At 36.9% G+C, this 22,908-nt stretch overlaps 3 protein-coding genes, 1 long non-coding RNA gene and 1 pseudogene across 4 annotated transcripts; 3 read left to right on the top strand and 2 right to left on the bottom strand.

Moving 5' to 3' along the window:
* Positions 1-376: 376 nt before the first annotated feature.
* Positions 377-2,717, top strand: LOC111200376. Its single transcript, XM_022691318.2, has 2 exons — positions 377-1,905; positions 1,988-2,717. The coding sequence occupies exons 1-2, from the start codon at positions 786-788 to the stop codon at positions 2,500-2,502; spliced, it is 1,635 nt and encodes a 544-aa protein (XP_022547039.1). The 5' UTR covers positions 377-785; the 3' UTR covers positions 2,503-2,717.
* A 1,017-nt stretch (positions 2,718-3,734) lies between these two features.
* Positions 3,735-5,579, bottom strand: LOC106406333. Its single transcript, XR_001281527.3, has 3 exons — positions 5,346-5,579; positions 4,724-5,273; positions 3,735-4,210 (listed from the first exon to the last, which is right to left on the bottom strand). It is a non-coding gene; the product is annotated as an uncharacterized LOC106406333 (long non-coding RNA).
* On the top strand, positions 4,282-6,884 carry LOC106406332 (cytokinin dehydrogenase 6). The gene is made up of 5 exons (XM_048741410.1): positions 4,282-5,289; positions 5,363-5,490; positions 5,579-5,848; positions 5,933-6,195; positions 6,396-6,884. Exons 1-5 carry the CDS (start codon positions 4,659-4,661, stop codon positions 6,730-6,732), a joined length of 1,629 nt encoding a protein of 542 aa, XP_048597367.1. The 5' UTR covers positions 4,282-4,658; the 3' UTR covers positions 6,733-6,884.
* Positions 6,885-11,309: 4,425 nt separating this feature from the next.
* Positions 11,310-13,180, top strand: LOC125578520 (annotated as a pseudogene).
* Positions 13,136-19,426, bottom strand: LOC125578519 (protein transport protein SEC31 homolog B-like). Its single transcript, XM_048741413.1, has 22 exons — positions 18,991-19,426; positions 18,807-18,852; positions 18,592-18,714; positions 18,396-18,492; positions 18,270-18,306; positions 18,082-18,187; positions 17,940-17,997; positions 17,735-17,832; positions 17,534-17,653; positions 17,331-17,373; positions 17,090-17,211; positions 16,883-17,010; positions 16,235-16,787; positions 16,036-16,128; positions 15,627-15,812; positions 15,334-15,547; positions 15,199-15,254; positions 14,927-15,091; positions 14,352-14,483; positions 13,993-14,269; positions 13,536-13,774; positions 13,136-13,439 (listed from the first exon to the last, which is right to left on the bottom strand). Exons 1-22 carry the CDS (start codon positions 19,305-19,307, stop codon positions 13,350-13,352), a joined length of 3,300 nt encoding a protein of 1,099 aa, XP_048597370.1. The 5' UTR covers positions 19,308-19,426; the 3' UTR covers positions 13,136-13,349.
* Between the last annotated feature and the right edge of the window lie 3,482 nt (positions 19,427-22,908).

The raw sequence follows: 22,908 nt of genomic DNA on the forward strand, positions 1-22,908 counted from the left end.
TTCACTCACATGCTCAAATCGTCCAAACCCCTTTCTCTTCCCGCTTCATCTATTTTTTTCTACCAAAAATTAATTTTCAATCTATATTCATTGGGTTTTGGGTTATTTAAATTAAATTGGTAGGATTAGTAAGATGTCCGTTGTCTCATAATTTGTAAATCTCGAGTAAGTAAGTGGTCGTCACCATGTCCCTACACATATAGTATCTTCAAGTTAACGTTTTCCTATGCAATTTGTTTTAAGAGAAGCAAACTCGCATTTCTTGTCCATACTAACCAAAGCTCCCGGGCAGGCGTCGTGGTGTTTTGGTAACGGTCATACTTATGCATTCCACGTGTCATCTCGGAAAGTGCTAGTCAAGGTCGGTCAACAGTGGGGTCCAAATTTTCTCCATTTCCCCATAGGCCCCTTCCATCTCTCCTTGTCTTCTGTTCCAACTCCGACAATTAAAAATGGACGAAAGCTACTAGTAAATGATGTTTTGACGAGAGAAAGTGTTTAAGTAGAGAAGTTACTAGTATTAAACATTATAGAAAGTACATAATTTTTGGGAGAGTATCAGAAGATGTTAATAATATAATAGCAGAAGGACGTTGAATGGAGCATGTAAGTGGGAAATAAGAGTAGAGGAGAAGGGCACAAGAGTCATATTAATAATATATAGATTTGGTACCATCCTCCTTATAAAGAGAGAGAGAGAGAGAGAGAGTCGTGGTGAGTGGTGACTAGTGAGTGAGTGATACTAATATAAACAAGAAAAAAAGAAGCTGAAGAATGTACTGAAAATGGAGACAAGGGTGGTGAAAGAGGGAGATGTGGAGAAGCACATTGGTGGCTGCATGGCCGGCTTCTTCAACATCTTCGATCGTCCTCATCTTCTCTCCCCCAAACGATTCTCCCTGCCCAAACGTCTCTCCTCCTCCTCCTATTCTTTGAAGACTGAACCTTCCCTGGACTCAGGGAGCCACAGTGTCTACTCCACCCCACAGCTCCGGTCTCCGGCTCCCCCAGAGTTTAAACAACAAGTAGTATCTCCCAGGAGGTTCTCCAAAGAAGCTCCTAGACTCTCGCTCGACAGCAGAGCCGTGGTGGACGCCAAGGGAAGCCTCAAACCCAGACAGATCCACGCTGATGTGGGGTCTGGATCGCCCAGCGTGATCGCAAGGCTCATGGGATTGGAGGCATTGCCTGATTCTCAGCAGCAGCAGCCTCTTCAGCGATCTGCATCCGAGTCAAGGGTCATCAGCAGATTTGTGGACAGGTTAAACTTTCAAAACCAGCAGAGCAGCAGCACCCAAGGAGTTGAAGAAGATCACCACTCCAGGAAGGAGCCATCAAAAGCTTCTTCTACTCCAGTCCCGCTAAGGCGAAAGAGTTTTTTCGATACAGCAGATTTCTTCCCGGAGCCCAGGCAAGTGATGAGTCGTGGATCCGAGTCTGATCTTGAAACCCTTAAGCAGCTCCTCGAAGCTCTTAGGCTCAAAGGACTGTTGCACTCCTGTTCAACGAACAGGAATGTCATCGTCCCTCAGTCTCCCATCAGATCTGTAGCTTCCAAGCGAGATCTAAACAAAGCAAAGACACTGAGGAGAAGTGAAAACAGCGTCAAGACTCCTAACAGGAGACCGACGCTCAAGGATTCCTGGAGAGCCGAACATGTCCACACAAGGAACGTCAGCCAACGACGACGACCAATTGAAGACGACCATGAAGAGTTTAACAGACATGGGAAAACTCTATTGGAGAGATGCGATAAGCTTCTCAACAGCATTGCTGAAATGGCTGCGTCTGAGGTTGCGGCTGCGGGAGATTCACAGCCGAGTCCAGTCTCGGTTCTTGACGCCTCCCTTTACCAAGAGGACTCTTCTCCATCCCCGGTCATGAAACGCACCCTTCACTTCACTGGTATAAAACTCTAAAACCTCCACTCCCTTCTCTCTTTGTATCTATCTATCTATCTATCTCTTAGTTTTGCATGTTGTGACAGAACTACTACTAGAAGATGAATCCTTCACGTCATCATCTTCGGACTCTGAATACGACTACATCTCCGACATCCTCAGAGCCTCCAGTTGCCTACCGCAAGAATCCGACATCTTCTCGCTGCTCGAAGAAAAGCAGCAATACCTCAAGGGCGCTCATGAGAGAAGGCTCACCTTCGACGCGGTGCAGGAGATTGTTGGGCGGATAAGGAGGAGGGGGAGAATGGTTGGAGACGCTGACGAGATGCTGCAGCTGACCTGGTCCGAGTTTCAGAAGCTAAGAAAGAAAAGCTCCTCGCCAGCTGAGGAGGAAGCAGCGGACCTTGTGGGATACGTGTGTAGGGTCCTCGGGAGAGATCTAACGGAGGACCCTTGGCGAGATTTTCAGGTGGAGACGTCTGAGGCGGTTCTCGTCATCGAACGGCTCGTTTTCAAAGATTTGGTTGGTGAGACTATACGCCATATGGCTGCTCTTAACAGGTCCGTCTCACTGCGTAGGAGGAGGAGGCTGCTCTTCTGATGCAAAAAAAAAACTAGATTATTTAAATCTCTGACACAATCTGAAACAGAACCCTTTTTTTAGCAAATACATGGGATCTGAACACATGAGAGAGAGTGATTGGTCTTCTTTAATTTGTGGTTTCTTTTATTTCATTTTTGTTTGTTTGTATTATCATTTGAAATGTGTGAAAAGGCTCGTCAAGATATATATATTGCATCCCGGATTTGATCATACTTCTGCTTCAACTGTTGTCTACAATGCTCAATAATGTTGTACTTATCAAACCGTTGATTCCCAAAATCATATTCTAGCCCAAGTTCGGCTCTACTTTAGTGGGCTGAAAGAATTCTCCATTTAGATCCAAGAAGGCTTCGTGAGCCCATTTTGGCTTACGTGTGAGGAGGAGTGGAACTCGGGAGATTATGATCACACAAAACTCGTGATTTGTGTTTTTTTCAAAGGAAGTAAGACGCGGATCCTCCTACTCTATGACACAAAACATAATCATATACTCACAATAACGATGATATTTTATAAACGGTGGAAAGACGCGCGCACACATACTTTTCTTAATTTGTTTTGGCAGAAAAAAAATATAAGATAATGGGGACAAAGCCACGTGAAGGTTCGAAGGAAGCACCAATAAGAGTTTAAGCTGATTTGTCAGCAGACGCGTCACAGTCTGCGTGGACCAGTCCACTTCAATCACACACACTACCACAGCCGTCCCTTCGACCCTTTGGCTGACAAATGTTCAAAGGCATATTTATATTATATTTAAATTGGGACCAAGATTTGCTTTGGGACAAGCTGTGCCCCACGACTTTCTCGCTAGTGCTCTCTGGTCGCTTCTCCTTCTAGAGACCAACCATTTCCACCAACTCCGTTTTCAGTTCACACCATGCCCACCACTGCATCAGTTAGTTGATATGAGCCCAACTTCTTTCTTCACTGTTTAACAAAATGGACTGGTCAACACAGTCTCTGTCACACCCGAGAATTCTAATGTGGTGGACACAATCTTCACTAGGCCACCTTTTGTCACCAGTCTCTCTCTCTCTTTTCCTGTTTTGATCCTTCCATAAGATTAAACCTTTATGGTTACTACCATATTATAACGATCTCGGTGGTGGTAGCGTAGCCCAAAGATGATGATCCGAAACTGAATGTAAACTATGTACCAAAGAGAGAGAGAGAGAGAGAGAGAGAGAGAGAGAGAGAGAGAGAGAGAGAGAGAGAGAGAGAGAGAGTAATAATTAAAACAAATGGGACAAATTAACCCCCCAACAAAAGACAAATAAAATGAGATTATCCGAGATGATTATGTTTGAGGAAGCACTGAGTCCCTCTCTGTTATCCACATGCCGGATGTTTAGCAAAAGTAAATTAAACAAAATCTAAAGCTAATCTCATCATAATGTCAATCACAAGAATTTATGAATACAAGAGATGATTCAGTCAGTGTTTTATTTTTGTCAGCTAGCTGCAAGAGGAGGCCGTAAATCAGTAACAGAAAGACTTACTCATTGGTTGCTTTGGTTTGTGCTGTCGTTCAGTTTTTTTTTTTGCCTTACAAGGATTGTGTTGTCGTGTCCCATCATTGCCTCCTCATTTTCCCACAAGGATTTCTTTCGTTCCACGTCTGCTGACCCCTCCTTCAGTTCAGTGATATGCCATTCTTTTTTCTCAGAGACCAATCCTTTTGCGTTTCATCCGAGTCAAAAGCCTGACAAAAGAGTGGAATACAATCTCAGATAATAGATCTCAGCCCCAAAAAAAGCAAAACCATACCTACGACTGGAAACATGTTATGTATGTATGGGATAAGAGGATAAAAAAGGAGTGCTTCAAATGGTAAGTTTCCAAGTAAAAAGTGTTATGGTATGATCTTGTCTGCCTAAAAAGCCAAGATTGTGCGTGTAACTGTTATGAAAAGATAAAATAAAAAAAAGATTCGTGAGATCTTTCTTTCTTGTGACTTTTTCCCTTCAACTAGGCACCTTCTCCTTTATGGCTTCTAAAGCTAGCTATATATATATATATATAACCCATTGTAGACAGCCAAGTCCCCATCCAGATTCTCACAACCAAAAAGATTGGTTGCCTCCTCCATTCAGAATCGCACTAGCTTTTCTTTCAATACTCTTCTGCCTATCAGAAATCAAGAAGGCCATATGAAGTATCTACATGCATGCTTCCTCAGGAAAAGAAACATGCTTATAGTAAGAAGTTTCACCACCTTACTACTACTCAGCTGCATAGCCTTTAAGTTAGCTTGCTGCTTCTCTAACAGCATCTCTTCGTTGAAAGCCCTTCCCCTACTAGGCCACTTGGAGTTCGAAGATGTCCATCCCGCCTCCAAAGATTTTGGAAACCGGTACCAGCTGCTTCCTTTGGCGGTCTTGCATCCCAAATCCGTAAGCGACATCGCCTCGGTGATACGACACATCTGGATGATGGGACCTCATTCGCAGCTCACGGTTGCAGCGAGAGGCCGTGGACATTCACTCCAAGGCCAAGCACAGACTAGACATGGAATTGTTATCCACATGGAATCACTACAGCCCCAGAAGCTGAAGGTCCACGGCGTTGGTGGTGGTACTACTCCGTTTGTTGACGTGTCTGGTGGTGAGCTTTGGATAAACATTTTGCACGAGACCCTAAAGTACGGGCTTGCACCAAAATCATGGACGGACTACCTACATTTAACTGTAGGTGGTACTCTGTCCAATGCTGGAATCAGCGGCCAGGCATTCCGACACGGGCCGCAGATCAGCAATGTTCATCAACTGGAGGTTGTCACAGGTTAGTTCAGAGTGGTGATTATTAAAACCAAAACCCTCAAAAAAAAAAGTACTCACTAAAAAGGTTGTTGCAGGAAAAGGTGAGATTTTAAACTGTTCAGAGAGGCAGAACAGCGACCTGTTCCATGGAGTTCTTGGTGGGTTAGGTCAGTTTGGCATCATAACACGGGCAAGAATAGCATTGGAACCAGCACCAACCATGGTAAACAAGAAACTACTTAGTCCTCTAAAAAAATACTAATAATAGTATGTGTCATATAAATAGATAGCTCTGTGGTAATTATGGGCAGGTCAAATGGATGAGAGTGTTGTACCTGGATTTTGCAGCTTTTGCGAGGGACCAAGAGCGCCTGATTTCGTCAGATGATGACAAATTCGATTACATTGAAGGTTTTGTGATAATAAATAGGACGGGACTGCTGGACAGCTGGAGGTTATCCTTCACACCAGAAGACCCTATAGAGGCCAGCAAATTCAAATCTGATGGTAGGAATCTCTACTGTCTGGAAGTGGCCAAGTACTTTAAGCTTGATCAAGACAAGAAAGATGTAATGAACCAGGTGAGTAAAAAAAGTAAAATAAAAACAGAGTAGAAGAATGCAATATACAGAATTGGAATCTAACTTATTTTTTCTGTCATCCAGGAGGTGAAAGAATCATTGTCTGAACTAAACTACATCTCGTCGACACTGTTTTCATCGGAGGTAACGTACCAAGAATTCTTGGACAGGGTACATGTCTCTGAGATGAAGCTGCGATCGAAAGGGCAGTGGGAAGTTCCACATCCATGGCTGAATCTGCTAGTGCCAAGAAGCAGAGTCAATGAATTTGCAAAAGGTGTGTTCGGAAACATCCTAACGGATACAAGCAACGGCCCAGTCATCGTCTACCCAGTCAACAAGTCAAAGTAAGAAACAATAACTGTTTGGCTAGCTGAGACCAACCTTATTAGTTATTTTTAAACAAAAAAATATTAATATTTTAATGTAAATTAGTTGTTTAGTTAAATTTTAATAAAACACATTTACATAATTCATAAAACCTCGTAAAGTTTTCATGAGTTTTTTAAAAGCAATTCATACGTAATCTTATTATGCATTTGGTCAGGTGGGACAATAGAAGTTCAGCGGTGACACCGGAGGAGGAAGAGATATTCTACTTGGTGGCGATCCTTACATCGGCTGTTCCAGGGTCGACAGGGAAAGATGGAGTCGACCAAATCGTAAAGCGGAACCAAAGGATACTTGAATTCAGTGAAGCAGCAGGTTTAGGGCTGAAGCAATACCTGCCCCATTACACAACCAGACACGAGTGGAGATCCCACTTTGGTCCTAAGTGGGATGATTTTGTGCGGAGAAAATCCAGATATGATCCCTTCGCAATGCTTGCGCCAGGCCAGAGAATTTTCGAGAAATCACCAGTAGTCTCACCACACTCCTCATGACCAGACCCGACCCGGTGGATTATTATTACTAGGGTCTTGTATGTAACAAACAACTATATTTTAAGGCCTAATAGATCTTATGTACATACGACTATATTTTCTCGATCGCTGTATACATACACGTGCATAATAGTATTCCCCTCTGTCCGTAATCGCTGTAATTAACACCCACTTCTCGGCCGAAACGAAAGACGGAGAAGTCACACACAACTCCTTCTCTCATGTTTGTCGTTTCTGTTGGGCTCTAATTATGTTGATCTTAAGGCTTAATAGACCATGAAATCTACTATTTCCTCTTCCACAAAAGAGACGCATTATAACTTTCGCAAACTCTCAGTGAAAACTATTTTAGATTTCACACTCTACCTAAAATGGGCTTACACACCATATGGGCATGTTTTCAATATGCACAAGACACAAAGAGAACCGGGCGCATTAAATTAGAGATGTTGCTTTCGTACACTCAGCGTGGGGGCAACGTAAATGCTCTCTTATACACCCACTCATTTCCTCTCTTTTCCACCTACATACAATTATACTCTTTGAATCTATAGAAACTTTTGTGCCTCTTTGTGAGAAATTAACGACCGGATCATGCTCTTTGGCTTTATTTTGTGCATATTTGTAGTTTCTAAATGGCTCTCACCCCAATTTCTTTTGTGCACTCTTATTACGCACGTACATGCATGGTTTTTTTTTTTGGCATTCATTGGATCCTGATAAACATTGTTTCAGATCTAAACATTGTGGGGCTTATGAGTTATGATTGATCCAACAATCAATCCTTTAGGTTTACGTGCCTGTAATTGGGGAATACTTAAATATTATTTATTATTATGTTATGGGTCCCGTTTTTATGTGCCCAATTGTGGCTTCCATGATTGGCCACACATTTAATTACTAACAACTCCAGGACATAAACAGGTAAAAAAAAGTAATACTCATAATCTTTTCAATATGTGTGATGTGCATATTCTTTTCGTATTTTCTTTGAGAGACTTGGTTTCATATCAATGTTTAATATTAGTATATTATTGTTATATTAATGAGCTTATTTAATTGTTAGCATTTAGAGGGGGGGGACAAGTCTTTTTTTCTTCACACCCTCTGATCTTTGAATAGGCGTTACAACATCTCTAATGGTTTGTTCTATTTTTTTACTCTAAAATAGAGTAACTTTATAATAGAGTTTGAGTTTGCTCCAATAATACTCTATTTTAAAGTAGAAAATAGAGTGATGAACAAAAAAAAATTACTATATATTTAGAGTAAATATATTTTGAACTCTATAATAGAGTAGAAAATAGAGTATCATTGAAACATTTTTACTCTAAACTCTATTTTAGAGTGAAAAATAGAGTGAGATTGAAGATGTTTAAAGGAAAATAAGAAAATAGACAGGGTATAAGTACGTCGGCTCAAGGTTAGAGAATTTTTCAAAATATAATAAACTACTGTTGTTTTGATGTATTTCTCATGATCTTGATAATATATACATATATATATATATATATTTAAATATTATGTGACTTATTTAAATATTATGTGACTTATTTGAAAAATTTAAGTTCAAAACCCTCACTAGTGACCTAATAATGCTCTTACGTTCCACTTGCCAATTCTCCAATGTCAATTTCCTTTTCCTTTTTATTTTGAAAAGGCCAAGAGAAAGAAAGAAGGAGACGAAACTGTCAACTTGTTTCAAGTATAATCTATATATATAAAAAATTGTTGGTCTCACTCTTCCTTACGCCACGTATGCATCCACGTCAGAAAGTCATTGCACGAAAGGACGACACGTGTCCGGCGGGTGAAACTCACCGTTTCATCAAACTTTTTTTGACTAATCGTCTTCATCAACTTGACGCCGACTTTTAGGATTCATTCACATCTTTCGTCAATGGATTCCGACATGGTAGAGATCGCTCCTCCTGCGTTTGCTTGGTGTTCGAAAACTCTAGAAATCCACAAAGGTTGAATCTTTGTATCCTTTTGTGTAGTTTATGTATCCATTTTTGTTGACTTCATCAACATGAAGATCCAGAGTCGTACATGAGCAGTTTTTTATAAATTTTATCCCCAATTCGAAAAGGGTTTTCCGGCGATGAATGCTTTTCCGCCTTAGTTTTCATGTGTTTCCGAAGAACGCTGTATTATTTGACATTTTTGGTCGAACAGAGTTTGTATTTACTATTGTTCCAACTAAATAAGCTTTTTTTTTTAATCGGATTTGCAGACCCGCCGTAAAGGTTGCCTTTTTCATTTGCTTTCTGCACTTTTTTTTTTGAATCTATTTGTTAGTTGAGATGCAGAAGCTTCTGATTTAATTTATTGGTTGATGCGTTGAATGTCTGATTGAGATAACAAAATTGTCTTTACTTTTCCCTTTGCTATGAATTTTTCAGTGTGTGTGTTGAGATGCCTTTGATTTTGGTTTTGGCTTTATGTGTGTTTGTGTTGAAGAGGGGGCTGTGACACTTTGTCGGAGGGAGTATATGTAAAATACAAGTCTAATCTAGGCTTCGATGATCAGCCTGCTGCACAAGCAATCACTTCACAGACTATGGGTTGCAATCTTCAAACGTCAACACTAAACACCCTACAAAGCTCATACTTGAATTTTGATCTTATATTCTGTTTTCTTCTTCGTGGATGATATGTTCACTGTTGCTGATATGCTCAGTTGTTGTTTTCTTCTTCACAGGCTATTCTGTTTTCTTCTTCGTGGATGATATGCCCAACACTAAACACTAACTTGGAAACTAACGACAGTTGCTGATATGCTTAGTGATGGAATATCAGACACTTGATCTTCTATTATGCTCATTTTAAACATAACCACTCTTTGCTGTCTGTGTGTTGTGGCAAATGAAACAAGAGAGTATGTTTTGATATCATGTGTATATTGCAGGGAGGTCTGGAAACTTATCCTCTTACGCCTTGATCCAGTTTGCAATCTATTTTCTTCATGGCTACAGCTCTTATCATGGTTGAGGCAAGGCTCAGCAGCTGCTCCTAAAACGATGAGGACTGTGGTGGCTCAAGCTGCAATTTTTTCTTCTATGGCGTCAACGCAACAAACGCAACAACGTTCTTCACAACCAAGAGTCAATAAAGGTCATAAGTTTGTTTAGAGTCATCAACCACAAGTGCGTGACTGGCTTCCTGTTTTTTTTTTCTGTTGAGAGCACTTCTCTGTTTTGTACTGGCTTCCTGTTTTTTCTTTATTTTTGCCATGGAGTTCAGTTAGATTAGGTTCTTACATTTGTAGTTTCATATTTCATTTTTCAATGATATTAACATATTTTAGCGAAAAAGAAAAATAATACTATCAGACTTTACAACACAGTTTGCACATTATCTGAATGTGCTATTTATTTTCAGTTTCGTATTTTATATCGACTAGCAAATTTTCTAACGTATCTTACACATGAAGGATGAAGGAGTCAACTTTAGTATACGAACATAATACATGAGGAGATTGTAGCTTATGGATAAAAAGATTAAAATGTTTTTCCGATAACATATTTTGTAATGACAAGATAAAGAAAACTTAAACGTCAAAAACGACATCCCTAAACATGCAAAAAGTTAACCAATATATTATATAAAACAAATCAACTTCAGAATTCTACAATTTCACATGCAATATATCAAATTACCTTCTCCAGTTATTAAGAATTTTTTAAAAGCAATAAAAGTTAATACAAAAGGTTAGCATTTGTTTCTATTATCGAAAAAAATAAATCCAATAGAAACATATGCAAATTGCTTAAAAAATCATCCCTGTAAATTAAACGTTATATTTTTTGAAAAAAATTATATAAAAATATAATCCATTGTTTTCAAATAAGTCGACACAACTGGTGTATAACATAACCTCATAAAATATAATCCATACAACATAAACTAATCAAACATACTTATAACTAAAAATAATAATAGTAATATTAAAAAAAAACAAAACAAAAAATAATAGATTGCACAAATTTTAAATATATATTGTTAAGTAGAAATAGTCATTCGTATATTTCGATGGAAAACAATATATATATATATATATATATATATAAATCTTGAAAAGGGTGATTGTTTTACTAATTAACAATTGATATTAAAAATACAATGCAGTTATTTAGATCAAATTTTGAATAATTATTTAATTTAATATAATAAATATTTAGTTGTAAACTATTTTCCGTACGCTTTTGTATTCGTTTGTATTATGTTATAAATATCTAAACATCAATTACAAAATTTCGGTGAGAATTTAACAGCTTATTAATTTATAGTCTTTTTTTTTAAGTTCAACACATAATATATACTGAGTACGGAAAACATAAAAACCCCTAAGATTTGATCATTATATATTATTTATTTCAGTCAAATGTTTTATTGGGTTTTAAATATAAATATAAATATATATATAATTTATTTTAGCTTATATTTTACTCTTAATTGGGTACTTATGCCGTGGTTTTGGAAGTTATTATCATATAATAACTTATGAGGTGCATCTAATATTCAAAAATATTGTTTAATTATTGATTTAGATGTATATATTAGGACACTCACACCTAAAAAGAATATGAACTCTGCGCTGTATCCATCAACAATATTGTAAGCAAAGAGAATTCAACGAATTGCCATGCAACCATATCTTTCACCACCAGTGCATCGTTGCTTGGTTTATATCAAATTTAAGCTGTCCAACATGTCAAGCTAAGATATTTTAATATTATTGTTTTCGGTTTACACGACTAATAATTAACTGACCTAAAAATATATTTTACTCATAACTGTTTACTTAATCTATAATTACAAGTTCGTATATTTTCTTACAATACTATTTAGATTCATCCAACTCCATAAAATTACCAAAAATGATGTGATGGTACCATAAAAAAATACTTATCAAAACATCATGATATATTTAGTCTCCAAATACAATAACATATACATAATTTAACTAATATGTATATTTTAAAATATAACAAATTATATTGAATATTTACTCTAACTATTTTCATTATTTTCAAAATAATATCCCGCCCGACCCTAGTAAATGATAAAACCATGGAGAGACAATACTAGTAAACACATAATATCAACAAACGTGGTTCTGGTCGTTTCAGTGACACGTTTCTCCCTTTTAAAGTTCTCTCCTGATTTTAACAAGAGAAGAGAGTCCCGATTCTGAAAGAAGAGATGGTGGGGGCGTTGAGCCATGAAGCGAAGCGGTTGACCGAAGCGTGGGGTTCGGCGATGGTGTCCTTGTGTTACTGTTTCTGTGTTGGAAAATTGGTGGACAAGGGAGTCAAAAGGCTGATTTTGATGGCTCCAGTAATGCTCCTTTTCTTTTTGGCTCCGCTCATCTAACCACTGTGCACATGATCGGGACCACTGGTTTCTTCATCTCTTGGCTCGCCAACTTCAAGCTCTATCTATTTGCATTTGGAAACGGTCCTCTCTCCTCACCCACTCTCTCTCTCCCTATCTTCCTCCTCGTCTCCTGCTTCCCCATCAAGCTTCAGCAGCTTGATAATGAATCTAAGCCAAAGCGGAATAGCGCGAGAGAAGGTTCTTTGTTTTATCTAGTGAAGGCACTTCTTTTGCTTCTTGTCATCCAATCATTCCGTTACACCCACCTCCTCCCCAACAAGGCCGTGCTTTTTCTCTATGGCTTCCAGATGTATTTCTCCCTCGACCTCATCCTAGCGGTCACCGCATCCCTGGTACGAGCCGCATCCAGCCTTGAGCTGGAGCCTCAGTTCAACGAGCCCTACCTCGCCACATCGCTTCAGGATTTCTGGGGAAAACGATGGAATCTGATGGTCAGTGAGATCTTGCGCCCGACCGTGTACGAGCCAGTGCTAAGGTTGTCGGTGCTCCCCAGGAAATGGGCATCCGCTCCTGCGGCGTTGGCCACGTTCGTGGTTTCGGGGATAATGCACGAGCTCATATTCTTCTACATGGGGAGGTTGAGGCCATCGTGGGGGCTGATGTCTTTCTTCCTCCTGCATGGAGTATGCATCATGGCTGAGATCGCCCTCAAGAAGGCCATCAGAAGAAGGTGGAGTCTTCCAACACCAGTGGCTCGGACTCTGACAATATTATTCGTCTTCGCCACTGGGGTCATGTTGTTCTTTCCAGAATTTCAGAGGTGCAAGATCGACCAAAAGGCCTTCGCGGAGTACGCAGCGGTAGGCACGTTTCTCAAGAAAAGCGTTCTAGGATACTCACGTTAGACACCTCTTTACTTCACTATTATTCAGGCATAGATGCATGCTGTTTTTTAAATGATGTCAAATTTTATGTTTCAAATTTGACCAAAGCGTAAACATTAATAATTGTAACAATAAATTATATAGCAAAGCTAAAAGAAAATTCGTAGAAAGAAAAAGAAAAAGAAAAAGAGACATAATATACTCGTCCGGTAAGGTAAAACCAAAAACAAGAGAATGTCAATCAAGCAATCTGATCTATCTTATCTATAGAACAAATGGGGCAATAAAAACAGAGACTGCGTATTAAAAGAGAATTAAGAAAGCCAAAAAGAAATCTGATACACGTCACACCTGTGGGTTTATAATTCACTAAACCACGAAATGAGAAAATCATCGCACACTTTGCCTGGCCTTGATCATCCGCTTTAGCGTCGACAGCCAGAAGTTGCATTCATCCCATTCGCTGGTCGTCAGAAGTACCTGTCCCCAGAGTGTAAGGAAAAAACACTTTATGCTTCTTTCGCTTTGCTAAAGCACTAAATAGCAAGTAACCATAGATGTGCTTCACTAACTCACCTGCAGCTGAAGGGCTGCACCGAAGTCATGACTGTCCAGAGCATGGCAGAGCTGCGCGAGTTTGTCTGCAGCATTCTTGGAGATATCTCCGCTATTGAGTTTCACAAACAGAGCACCTAATTTTCTTGAGTTGTCTTCTATCTCACGCTTTTTGGAAGGATTTGCACGTGCGCCTCCCAGTGCTTCCGATGTTTCATTGAATAGCCTTGTCAATGTTGCTATCACAGGTTTCTGGTGGGCTGGATCAGAGTTTACAAGTTTTTTTTTTTTGAACACAGTCAGAGTTTACAAGTTACCATTTGAAATTTCGGTAGAAAACAAAACAGACAAACGGCATTTTTTTTTTTTTTTTTAAATATTCTATCTCATGGAGTTTTTTTTGTTTATAATCTAATCTAGTGTATTCATATTTCAATTATAAGTTCCGAAAAGCTCTAAATGTCACGTTGAAGAATACCTGGGACGTTGGAAGTATCTGCAGTCTGAACAGTTGGTGGCGGAGCTGCAGGGGCAGGGGTCGCCTGCTGTGTTGGAGCACTTGCTGGTTGCACAGAACCTATAACAGATCTTGGAGCAACTCCTGGAGTTGACATAGGCGTAAATCCTATGGCTCCAGCTCCTGGAGCAACGGCTTGGGGCATCATTGGGTTAATATTTTGCCCAACTTGTGAGGGGCCAGGAGGTACATATGAATTTGGAGCCGGGGGAACAGGGTATGCATTGTTGGATGGTCCCTGATGACATATATGTTAGTTTAGTTAAAACTAAAATTGCAGGAAACATCAAAAACAATGAGTCATAAAAAGGTTCACATACTGTGAATGAATGAAAACCAACGGCTGGCTGCTGATACTGGTCTGCGTTCTTCAGTGCAGGGGGAGTTGAAGGAACAAAAGTGGTTCTCATGGATGGCTGAGCATTGCTTGCAGGAGCCGGAGGATAAGACGGCTGCATATACACCACACAAAGTCAACAAATTGGCCAATGAAACCTATGCATAACAAACAAAACGCATCCCCATCACAAACGTTTTTCACGACCTCTAGGCTATAGACTCTACACGATGAAACTGAAACAAGGGTCTACATGGCCTTAAGGGGATGAAATGTTTGGTTTGAGGATTATGTTTTTTTGTCATAGAAACAGAACTATGATCCATCCCGACAACATATGACTCAGAAATTCATACAAAGGAAGAGAGACCAGAGCACCACGTATATAATCTAGATTTCGCCTAGACTTGGATCAATACCCTATACAAAATATAACAGAAACGGAAAAGTTCCTAATCTAGACATCTGAAAATTGCCAGATAAGGGTGAACATTAATGCATGATGGTGTAACGAAGAATGAGAAAAAGGAAATGCAACAAAGCCAAAACTTAAGGAACCTGCGGAACTGGCTGAGCTTGGTGAGGCATAAACATGGTTGCTTGCTGCATCGGTGCATGTGAAGCTGAGGGGACATATCCTCCCCCATAGGAATCAGTGTATGGTTGCTGATACTGATTATCATATGGGTTACTAAGAACGTTTGGTTGCGCCTGAGTTGGCTCCTAAGCCACAGAAGAAAAAGGCTAAGCATGTTGCCGTAAAAGCTATGGATTCAAGATAGCTTGAAGCTCCGATGTAAAGATAGTTGCAGACTATAAAAGAAAGAGACCTGATTATACGGTACGGTGCTTTGAAGCTGAGTGCCTGAAGCTGCAGCGTTAGTCTCTGGAGATGCAATATAAGATGGTAGTTTTGTCATCAGAATTCATTCTCTTGAAATGAACTAACACTACTGCATACGTACCAGGCTCTGCAGAAAGAGAAATACGGTCACGTAATATGGAAAGTTCAGGTGGCAAGCCACCAGAATCAAGAACTTTCAAGTACTTCATTGCCGTTGTAAGAAGCCCTTGGCTGGCCAATATCTCAGCATAACTCTCAAATAGTTTACATAGAGATGCGCTGAACTTTTTGTTGCCAGTTGCCAAAGCAAGGACAAGAGTCTTCTCCATAAGATCCTATCAAAAGAAAAGGGCACAAGAATATGAGCAGAGAAGCCTAACTAATTATGCACAAAACATGGTAAGTGATACACACTTGAAGAAGCTCGGCATAAGATCTTCCATCGCGATCGTTTGCAAGGCTCCTCGACCAAATTTCTACTGTTCTGTCAACATTGCCTGCGCATATGTAGCAGAAAACTGCAGCCAAAGTGTTACCAGCAGCCATCAACTTTGAGGCAAGGGCATCGCAAAGGCTGGCCCATTGTTCTCCTTGTGCAAACTGTTTGCCAATCAATATAAAAGCAGCATTCGTTACAAAGTGGTTTTATAGTGGCCAAAACTAAGTAGCAGTTACATGCATCACGTAATACTGCGAGTTGTACATCTCGGTTCATGAGTCAACGAAAATGACATATCACTTTACATTGTTTGAAGAGCTAAAGTGAGAAGAGAATATATTTTGATCAAGTAAGGCATGAAAATCAAGAGTTTGACAAACTTACAGTACAGAGAAGAGCAAGAGTTTCTTTCCAGAACTTAAGCGACCTTGTATAAATAAGGCTCGTGAGATCGTTGTTCACCATCGCAGAAACAATCTGAAAACAGATTAACATACAGTAGTTAAGAGGCTTTGCAACCATAAAAAGGGATGTCGATTGCACTTGTCTACATATCAAGTTTGAAAGGAATATATGTATATACCTTCATGTAAGGCGCACCACTCGTCTTCAAATATTTCTCACGAGTACTCTCCCACAATGATGTACCACCAACATGAGCTATAACTAAAGCATCAGCCATCTTATTTGCAGATATACACTGATCCACCGCTTCATTGTAATTTCCAACAACTAAAGCACTCTGGATGGCATCATCAAATACTTTGTCAGAACCTTCTTCCTCTTCTTCTGGTATTTCTCGAGTTTCTTCCACTTTGGCAGAAGAATCTGTGTCAGGAGGCATAAAATCTTTGGAGGATGTAGATACGGGTGTATCCGGTTTAGAAGGAAAGTTGTCGAAAAAGTCTTCTCCATTGTCCATAGCAAATGCAGCTGCCTCGTTAATTTTCACAGGCTCAGGTGCAGTATCCTCTAATCCAATGCCATTCAGATCTGACGAGAGCGCATCTACTGCATGATCCTTTTCCACAGAAGGTAAACTAAAGCCAAGATGGCTGATCAACTTTGTCCTTGTCGTTCCTTCCTCTTCGAACATGATTTTCAGCAAGCTCCATGTCTCCTTCTCCTCTTCGGATCTGCGAAATCAGTTAATTGAAAGAGAGAGAATTTAGTTGTCTTGTGACTTTGTTAAGGGCGAATATGAACATTTTCAATCACAAGGATGACATACTCAGTCTCTTCAGATTTCTTCTCACATAAACCCCTTAGAGAAGTCTTATCTCCATTTTCTATGGCGGTTTCAAATTCAGAAGTTCGACTCACCAAACTCTGTTCAGTTACCAGGCTGTGCAAAAACACCTGAGCATGACATTTAGTCAAACAAAAAGTGATGAAGAAAAGGGTATAACAGAAGATAGCATCATTCCTAAAAACCTACCTCAGACGGAATGCTTGAGGCCCCCTTCGGAGGAGGCTTTGCGTGAAACGATACAAGCTTTCCCCCAAATCCAAAAGATGCACCAACCGGGCGCTTATACCATTTTGGTGCTCTTAAAGGAGCTGCATGAGACAATTATAAGAAGTCATGTAGGTTGTGCTGCTATTCCATCCTCCCAACATAGGAATGCTAAAAATAATTAACTGTAAACACATTGTTCAGAATGGGTAGATGACATTACCAGTACCAAAACTATTCCCTTCAGCACCATAGCGACTGCAACCCTGCAACAAAGCATTGAACATATTTTCAAATTATCCTTGGTGGGGAAAAGGGAGAACGAGAGTCCAACATGTTTTGCTAGCAAGGTAATTCTCAAACGTAAAATGTATAAGACTGAACACTAAACATTTAAAAATATTGAATGGCAAACTACCAATATACCTCGATGTTGTAGATGCCAATTTTCCCGTCAAATGAAGATGCTGATATAACTCCAGGTATCTTTGGGTACCAATGAACATCAAAATTCCAGTTGTTGCCAGCAGGTAACTCAGCCACAATCTGATAATAGTTAGAACAAGTTCAGTCAAAATGACGTTTAGCTAGCAAATAATGCATCTCTCATCAGTTCCTGATCCATACCTCTGCTGTATTAGTGTCCCAGCAAATAGTTCGGTTGTCCTTAGCACAGGTAAGAAGATATGAGCTGTCACTCGGACACCACTCCATTGCAATCACACCTGTAAGATCAGAAGCGTCACCACTAGAGAGAATGAAGACAACAGGACTATGAGACCACAAAAGACTGTTAAACAGCGTGGTCATAGCAAATGATTTGGAAAAATACCTTTTTGGTGTCCAGTAAACTCGCGCACAGGTGACATTGTGTTTCTCATGTCCCAGAGCTGATTATGTATTACCTTACGTTACTAAACGAACCAAAAACGTGAAGAACGATATGAAGCAAGGGCATTAGATTATTCCATTACCTTGAGAGTAGGTGAGCTGTCGTCATCTGAAGCAACCATAATCTGAGTAGCAATGTCAGGGTTCCATTGTAAAACAGAGCACCGGCGACGAACTGAATCTGCAAAGCTGTTGATTGATAATGTTTCCAGATCAAGGTTTCTGCATAGAGCGGCTCGCTAATATCACTTTTGAGAAACTGTATACTTACTTAATAATAGGCTTCTGCTTCCTCAAGTCCCATATTGCTGTGAGGAAACACACACACACACACAAAAAAAAAAAAGTCAACGAAGAGCAGAAGCAGAACAAGAGTATGAAGTAGTAAAAATCTCACCAGTAGTCCCATTGTAGGAGGTAGATGCTAATATCTGTTGAACTTTCCTATTCCACGATATAAATGAGATTTCACCTTGCGTGGCGGAACCACTACCCTGCACAAAGTTTTTACGATGCTCTCTCTAGGATTCAACTCAAACATATTAAAAACGTTCACATTGAGTTGTAAGAGAGGTGGTGGTTTGGTTTTTTACCTTGAGAAGTGGAAAATGAGAAGGCTCCGAAGGCTTAGTTAAATCCCAAATGCAAATTTCACCATCATCAGCCCCAGAGGCGAGTAGATTTGGGGCGATTGCATTAAACTCCAGACCACGAACCTGAAATAACAGAGACAGGTGGCACGCACACATCAAATGAGGAGTGTTCAACCGCAAGATGATTCGGTAAAAAAAGAAAATAACAAACTCACGGGTCCTTTGTGAACCGATAGATGTCCAACGAGTGCGGACTCGGAGCTGCAAAAATATTAGCAGTTGTTCGGGTTAGACTTTGTTTACGATGGAAAAAAAAAAGAGAACAGTGATCACTGACGTGGCGATCAATTCAATTTGAACAAGGGCTCTATAAAAATTTAGCAATGATCGAAAAATCACCTGATTAAAGAGAGAGGATTCCACAGATCTATATTCCCATCGACAAGCCCGCCGGCGATAAGGCCCAACGAGAATTCCTCGGATCCAGATCCATTTTTGCCCCACGCGAGTCTGTGGAACCGCTCCGAGCTGGGAATTTCCCCGACCAGCGTCAAGTCGCGCTCGTCGGACTGGAAATCGAGCTTGAAGATCTCGAGATTGGCGGAAGAGCTAAAAGAGAGGTCCACGGCTCCGGCCATGGTTCCGGCGGCCATGTAAGGAGCATCGGGAGCCAGCGCCACGGAGGCGGATCTGCCCACCCCCTTGATGCAAGCCATGATAGAGTAATTGGGATCGGGGAGAGGAAGAAGATTGATGGGATTAGTGTGTGAAGGTGTAACGCTGTAATTTGGGGTCTGATGTACAAGGAGTTACCATTAGAGATGATGAATGCCGATGACGAGAAAAATATATATATCTAAGCTACTTTAAAATCAAGGGAAATTATTATCTATAACCATAAAAAAAGTTCAACATATAACTTTTTTTTTTTGTAACTGAAAGTTCAACATATAACTTATATGGTTAAAATATGCAGTAACTTTTTTATGTAATATTTTACTATATCTATTTTAAAATAATTTCGACTTTTGATTCATTTTTTTATTTTTATTCTTTTGTAGTATATATATTCCTAAACAATCTCAATCTTTATTCATTTTTTTTTATTTTTTTTTCTATTTTCTTCTGTTCTTTTCTCATTTTATTTGATCTATATTTCTTTTATCTTTCAAACACATTCCCTATATATTAATAGAAAACATTTAAAAGTTATAACTTGTAGTTTATATTAATTAAAAAAATCATGTTGAGTTGTCATGTAATTAGAATACTAATTTTGATTACGTGGCGGTTTGAGAATCAATTGAAAATTTTGTTAGTCTAAAATTAAATTGTTAGGGAATATTATATTATATCGTATGTTCATTATGAACCATTCATTTATCCAAATAAAATTATTATATATTTTTTCCTTAAATAAAACATACGGATTTACCTAATGTAATTAAATATATATGACAATAAATAATTTTAATAATAAATTATATAATGGGAAATTGCCACAAATACCACATTCATAGTACCACTTTTCATGTTTACACTAACCACTTTTACCCTCACTTTTAATAAATGGTAAAATACAATTATAGCCTTAGGGTTAACTAATCTAGATTTAGGGTTTAGAGTTGAGGGGTGGGGTAGGGTTTTTAGAATGTGAAATTTATGATTCTAATAAATATTTAAATACTTAAAAAATATATAAAAAATTTTTAAAAAATAGTTTCAAACATAATTTTCGTTTTTCAAAAAGAAATTTGAAAAAAAAAAAAAATTAGAAAAACAAAATTAGAAAAAAAATTAGAAAAAAAATTCGAATTTGAAAAAGTATATTTCAAAAAAAAATTACATTTATTTATTTTTTATTTTTATTTTTTATTTTTATTTTTATTTTTTATTTTTTATTTTTTATTTTTTATTTTTTTTTATTTTTTATTTTTTAATTTTTTTTATTTTTCTATTTTTTTTTATTTTTTTTTTTTATTTTTTATTTTATTTTTTATTTTTTTTTTATTTTTTATTTTATTTTTTATTTTTTATTTTTTATTTTTTATTTTTTATTTTTTATTTTTTATTTTTTATTTAAATAATAATTTATTATATATATAAATAACAAGAGCATAAAAGTCTTTTGTCACTTAATGAAGAAGATATTTTTGAAAATGTCTCATTAGTGGTGGTAAAAATGAAAAGTGGTACCATGAAAGTGGTAAACATGTAATTTCCCCATTATATAATTACATTAATCATATAATAAAAATTTAGATTTTTTTTTGTATATGTTGTATTTTGAATTTTTTTAAACGAGTATAAATTACTAAATCAGTTAAAAGTCTTACACAAAATTTTGTGATTAAAGTTTAAATTTTGTTATATAATAAAATACAATGATTATAAAATCATATGAATAATAATTTTATTTTAGTAGGTGTTTATGTTAATATATATATATATATATATATATATCATATCGTTTAAATTAAATTATACATCATATGAAAATACCTACTTATATTTTGATATCTGCGTTGAACATATATATCAAAAATTAATCTTGAAATCTTCTTTTTTTTTAAATGATTATAAATTATTGAAATCATTAAACATTCCACATTAAAAAAAAATCGTTGGTGTAAAATTTTGTTACACAAATATGCAAATAATCATAAAATCATATGAGTAGAAACTGTGTTTAATAAATACTCATATTAAAAGTATATTATATATCTATTTAATATCATTTTTTTATTATATATAATATACGATAAGTAAGATTGATTGTTTTGATTTATTTACATTAAAATGATTGTGAATAAACAAGAACAGTCGTTTGATTTATATGTACACACCAATTTATTACATAATAGTAACTGATTTCTTAGTTATTATATAATTATTATTTTATTATTTCAAAATATGCAGAAAAACATAAAATAAGTAATAAATATAAAATATTTATTCTGCACAAAACACATAACTAAATCTAATTATGTTTCTCTTCAATAATTTTAAATTTTAAATATTTTCTAAATTTTATGCCAAAACACAATAACGAAATGAGAATAAACTCAAAAATTAATATTTATATCGAGTAATAAACAAATGAAAAAAGCAATACAGAAATAAGAAAAATATCAGTAGATGGATGCTGTTTTTTAAATGATGTCAAATTTTATGTTTCAAATTTGACCAAAGCGTAAGCATTAATAATTGTAACAATCTCTACTAATAAAAGGGACCTTTTGAGGCTCCATAAAGCGTCCACATTAGCAAAAAAAACTTCTCTCGAAAGATGACACGTGGCATAAAATATAGTTTTACATTTTAATATTACAAATTTTTGAAAATTATAAATAATATGTAAACATACAACACAAAAAAAAAAGAAAAACTACATTAAACATATGTAAGATTACCATTTTTCACTTAAAAAAAAGACGGCTTATCTCCATAATGTAACATTACCGTTTTATACAAAAAAAACAAAAAACATTATATATAATTTCAAAAATAATAAATATATGTAAACATACAACATAAAAAATAGAAATACTACATTAAACATATGTTAGATTACCATTTTAATTTTTATTTAAAAATAATAATATGTAAACATACAACACTCTACTAATAAAAGGGACCTTTTGAGGCTCCATAGAGCGTCCACATCAGCAAAAAAAACTTCACTCGAAAGATGACATGTGGCATAAAATATAGTTTTACATTTTAATATTACAAATTTTTGAAAAATATAAATAATATGTAAACATACAACACAAAAAATAGAAAAACTACATTAAACATATGTAAGATTACCATTTTTCACTTAAAAAAGAAGACGGCTTATCTCCATAATGTAACATTACCGTTTTATACAAAAAAAACAAAAAAAAATTTCTCTCGAAAGATGACACGTGGCATAAAATATAGTTTTACATTTTAATATTACAAATTTTTGAAAATTATAAATAATATGTAAACATACAACACAAAAAAAAAAAAAAAAACTACATTAAACATATGTAAGATTACCATTTTTTACTTAAAAAAAAGACGGTTTATCTCCATAATGTAACATTACCGTTTTATACAAAAAAAAACAAAAAACATTATATATAATTTCAAAAATAATAAATACATGTAAACATACAACATAAAAAATAGAAATACTACATTAAACATATGTAAGATTACCATTTTAATTTTTATTTAAAAATAATAATATGTAAACATACAACACTCTACTAATAAAAGGGACCTTTTGAGGCTCCATAGAGCGTCCACATCAGCAAAAAAAACTTCTCTCGAAAGATGACACGT

This window comes from Brassica napus, chromosome A9, assembly GCF_020379485.1.
Source record: "Brassica napus cultivar Da-Ae chromosome A9, Da-Ae, whole genome shotgun sequence".
Taxonomy (NCBI): Eukaryota; Viridiplantae; Streptophyta; class Magnoliopsida; order Brassicales; family Brassicaceae; genus Brassica; species Brassica napus.

Bases quoted from the DNA above. Each gene is read 5' to 3' on its own strand.
- LOC111200376 (XM_022691318.2), top strand. From the start codon at position 786: ATGGAGACAAGGGTGGTGAAAGAGGGAGATGTGGAGAAGCACATTGGT. The intron at 1,906-1,987 runs GTATAAAACTCT...ATGTTGTGACAG, and splicing joins ACGCACCCTTCACTTCACTG to AACTACTACTAGAAGATGAA.
- LOC106406332 (XM_048741410.1), top strand. From the start codon at position 4,659: ATGAAGTATCTACATGCATGCTTCCTCAGGAAAAGAAACATGCTTATA. The intron at 5,290-5,362 runs GTTAGTTCAGAG...AGGTTGTTGCAG, and splicing joins TCAACTGGAGGTTGTCACAG to GAAAAGGTGAGATTTTAAAC. The intron at 5,849-5,932 runs GTGAGTAAAAAA...TCTGTCATCCAG, and splicing joins AGAAAGATGTAATGAACCAG to GAGGTGAAAGAATCATTGTC.
- LOC125578519 (XM_048741413.1), bottom strand. From the start codon at position 19,307: ATGGCTTGCATCAAGGGGGTGGGCAGATCCGCCTCCGTGGCGCTGGCT. The intron at 18,853-18,990 runs GTGATTTTTCGA...ATATTTTTGCAG, and splicing joins AATCCTCTCTCTTTAATCAG to CTCCGAGTCCGCACTCGTTG. The intron at 17,998-18,081 runs GTAATGGAATAA...ATACATAATCAG, and splicing joins ACAGCTCACCTACTCTCAAG to CTCTGGGACATGAGAAACAC.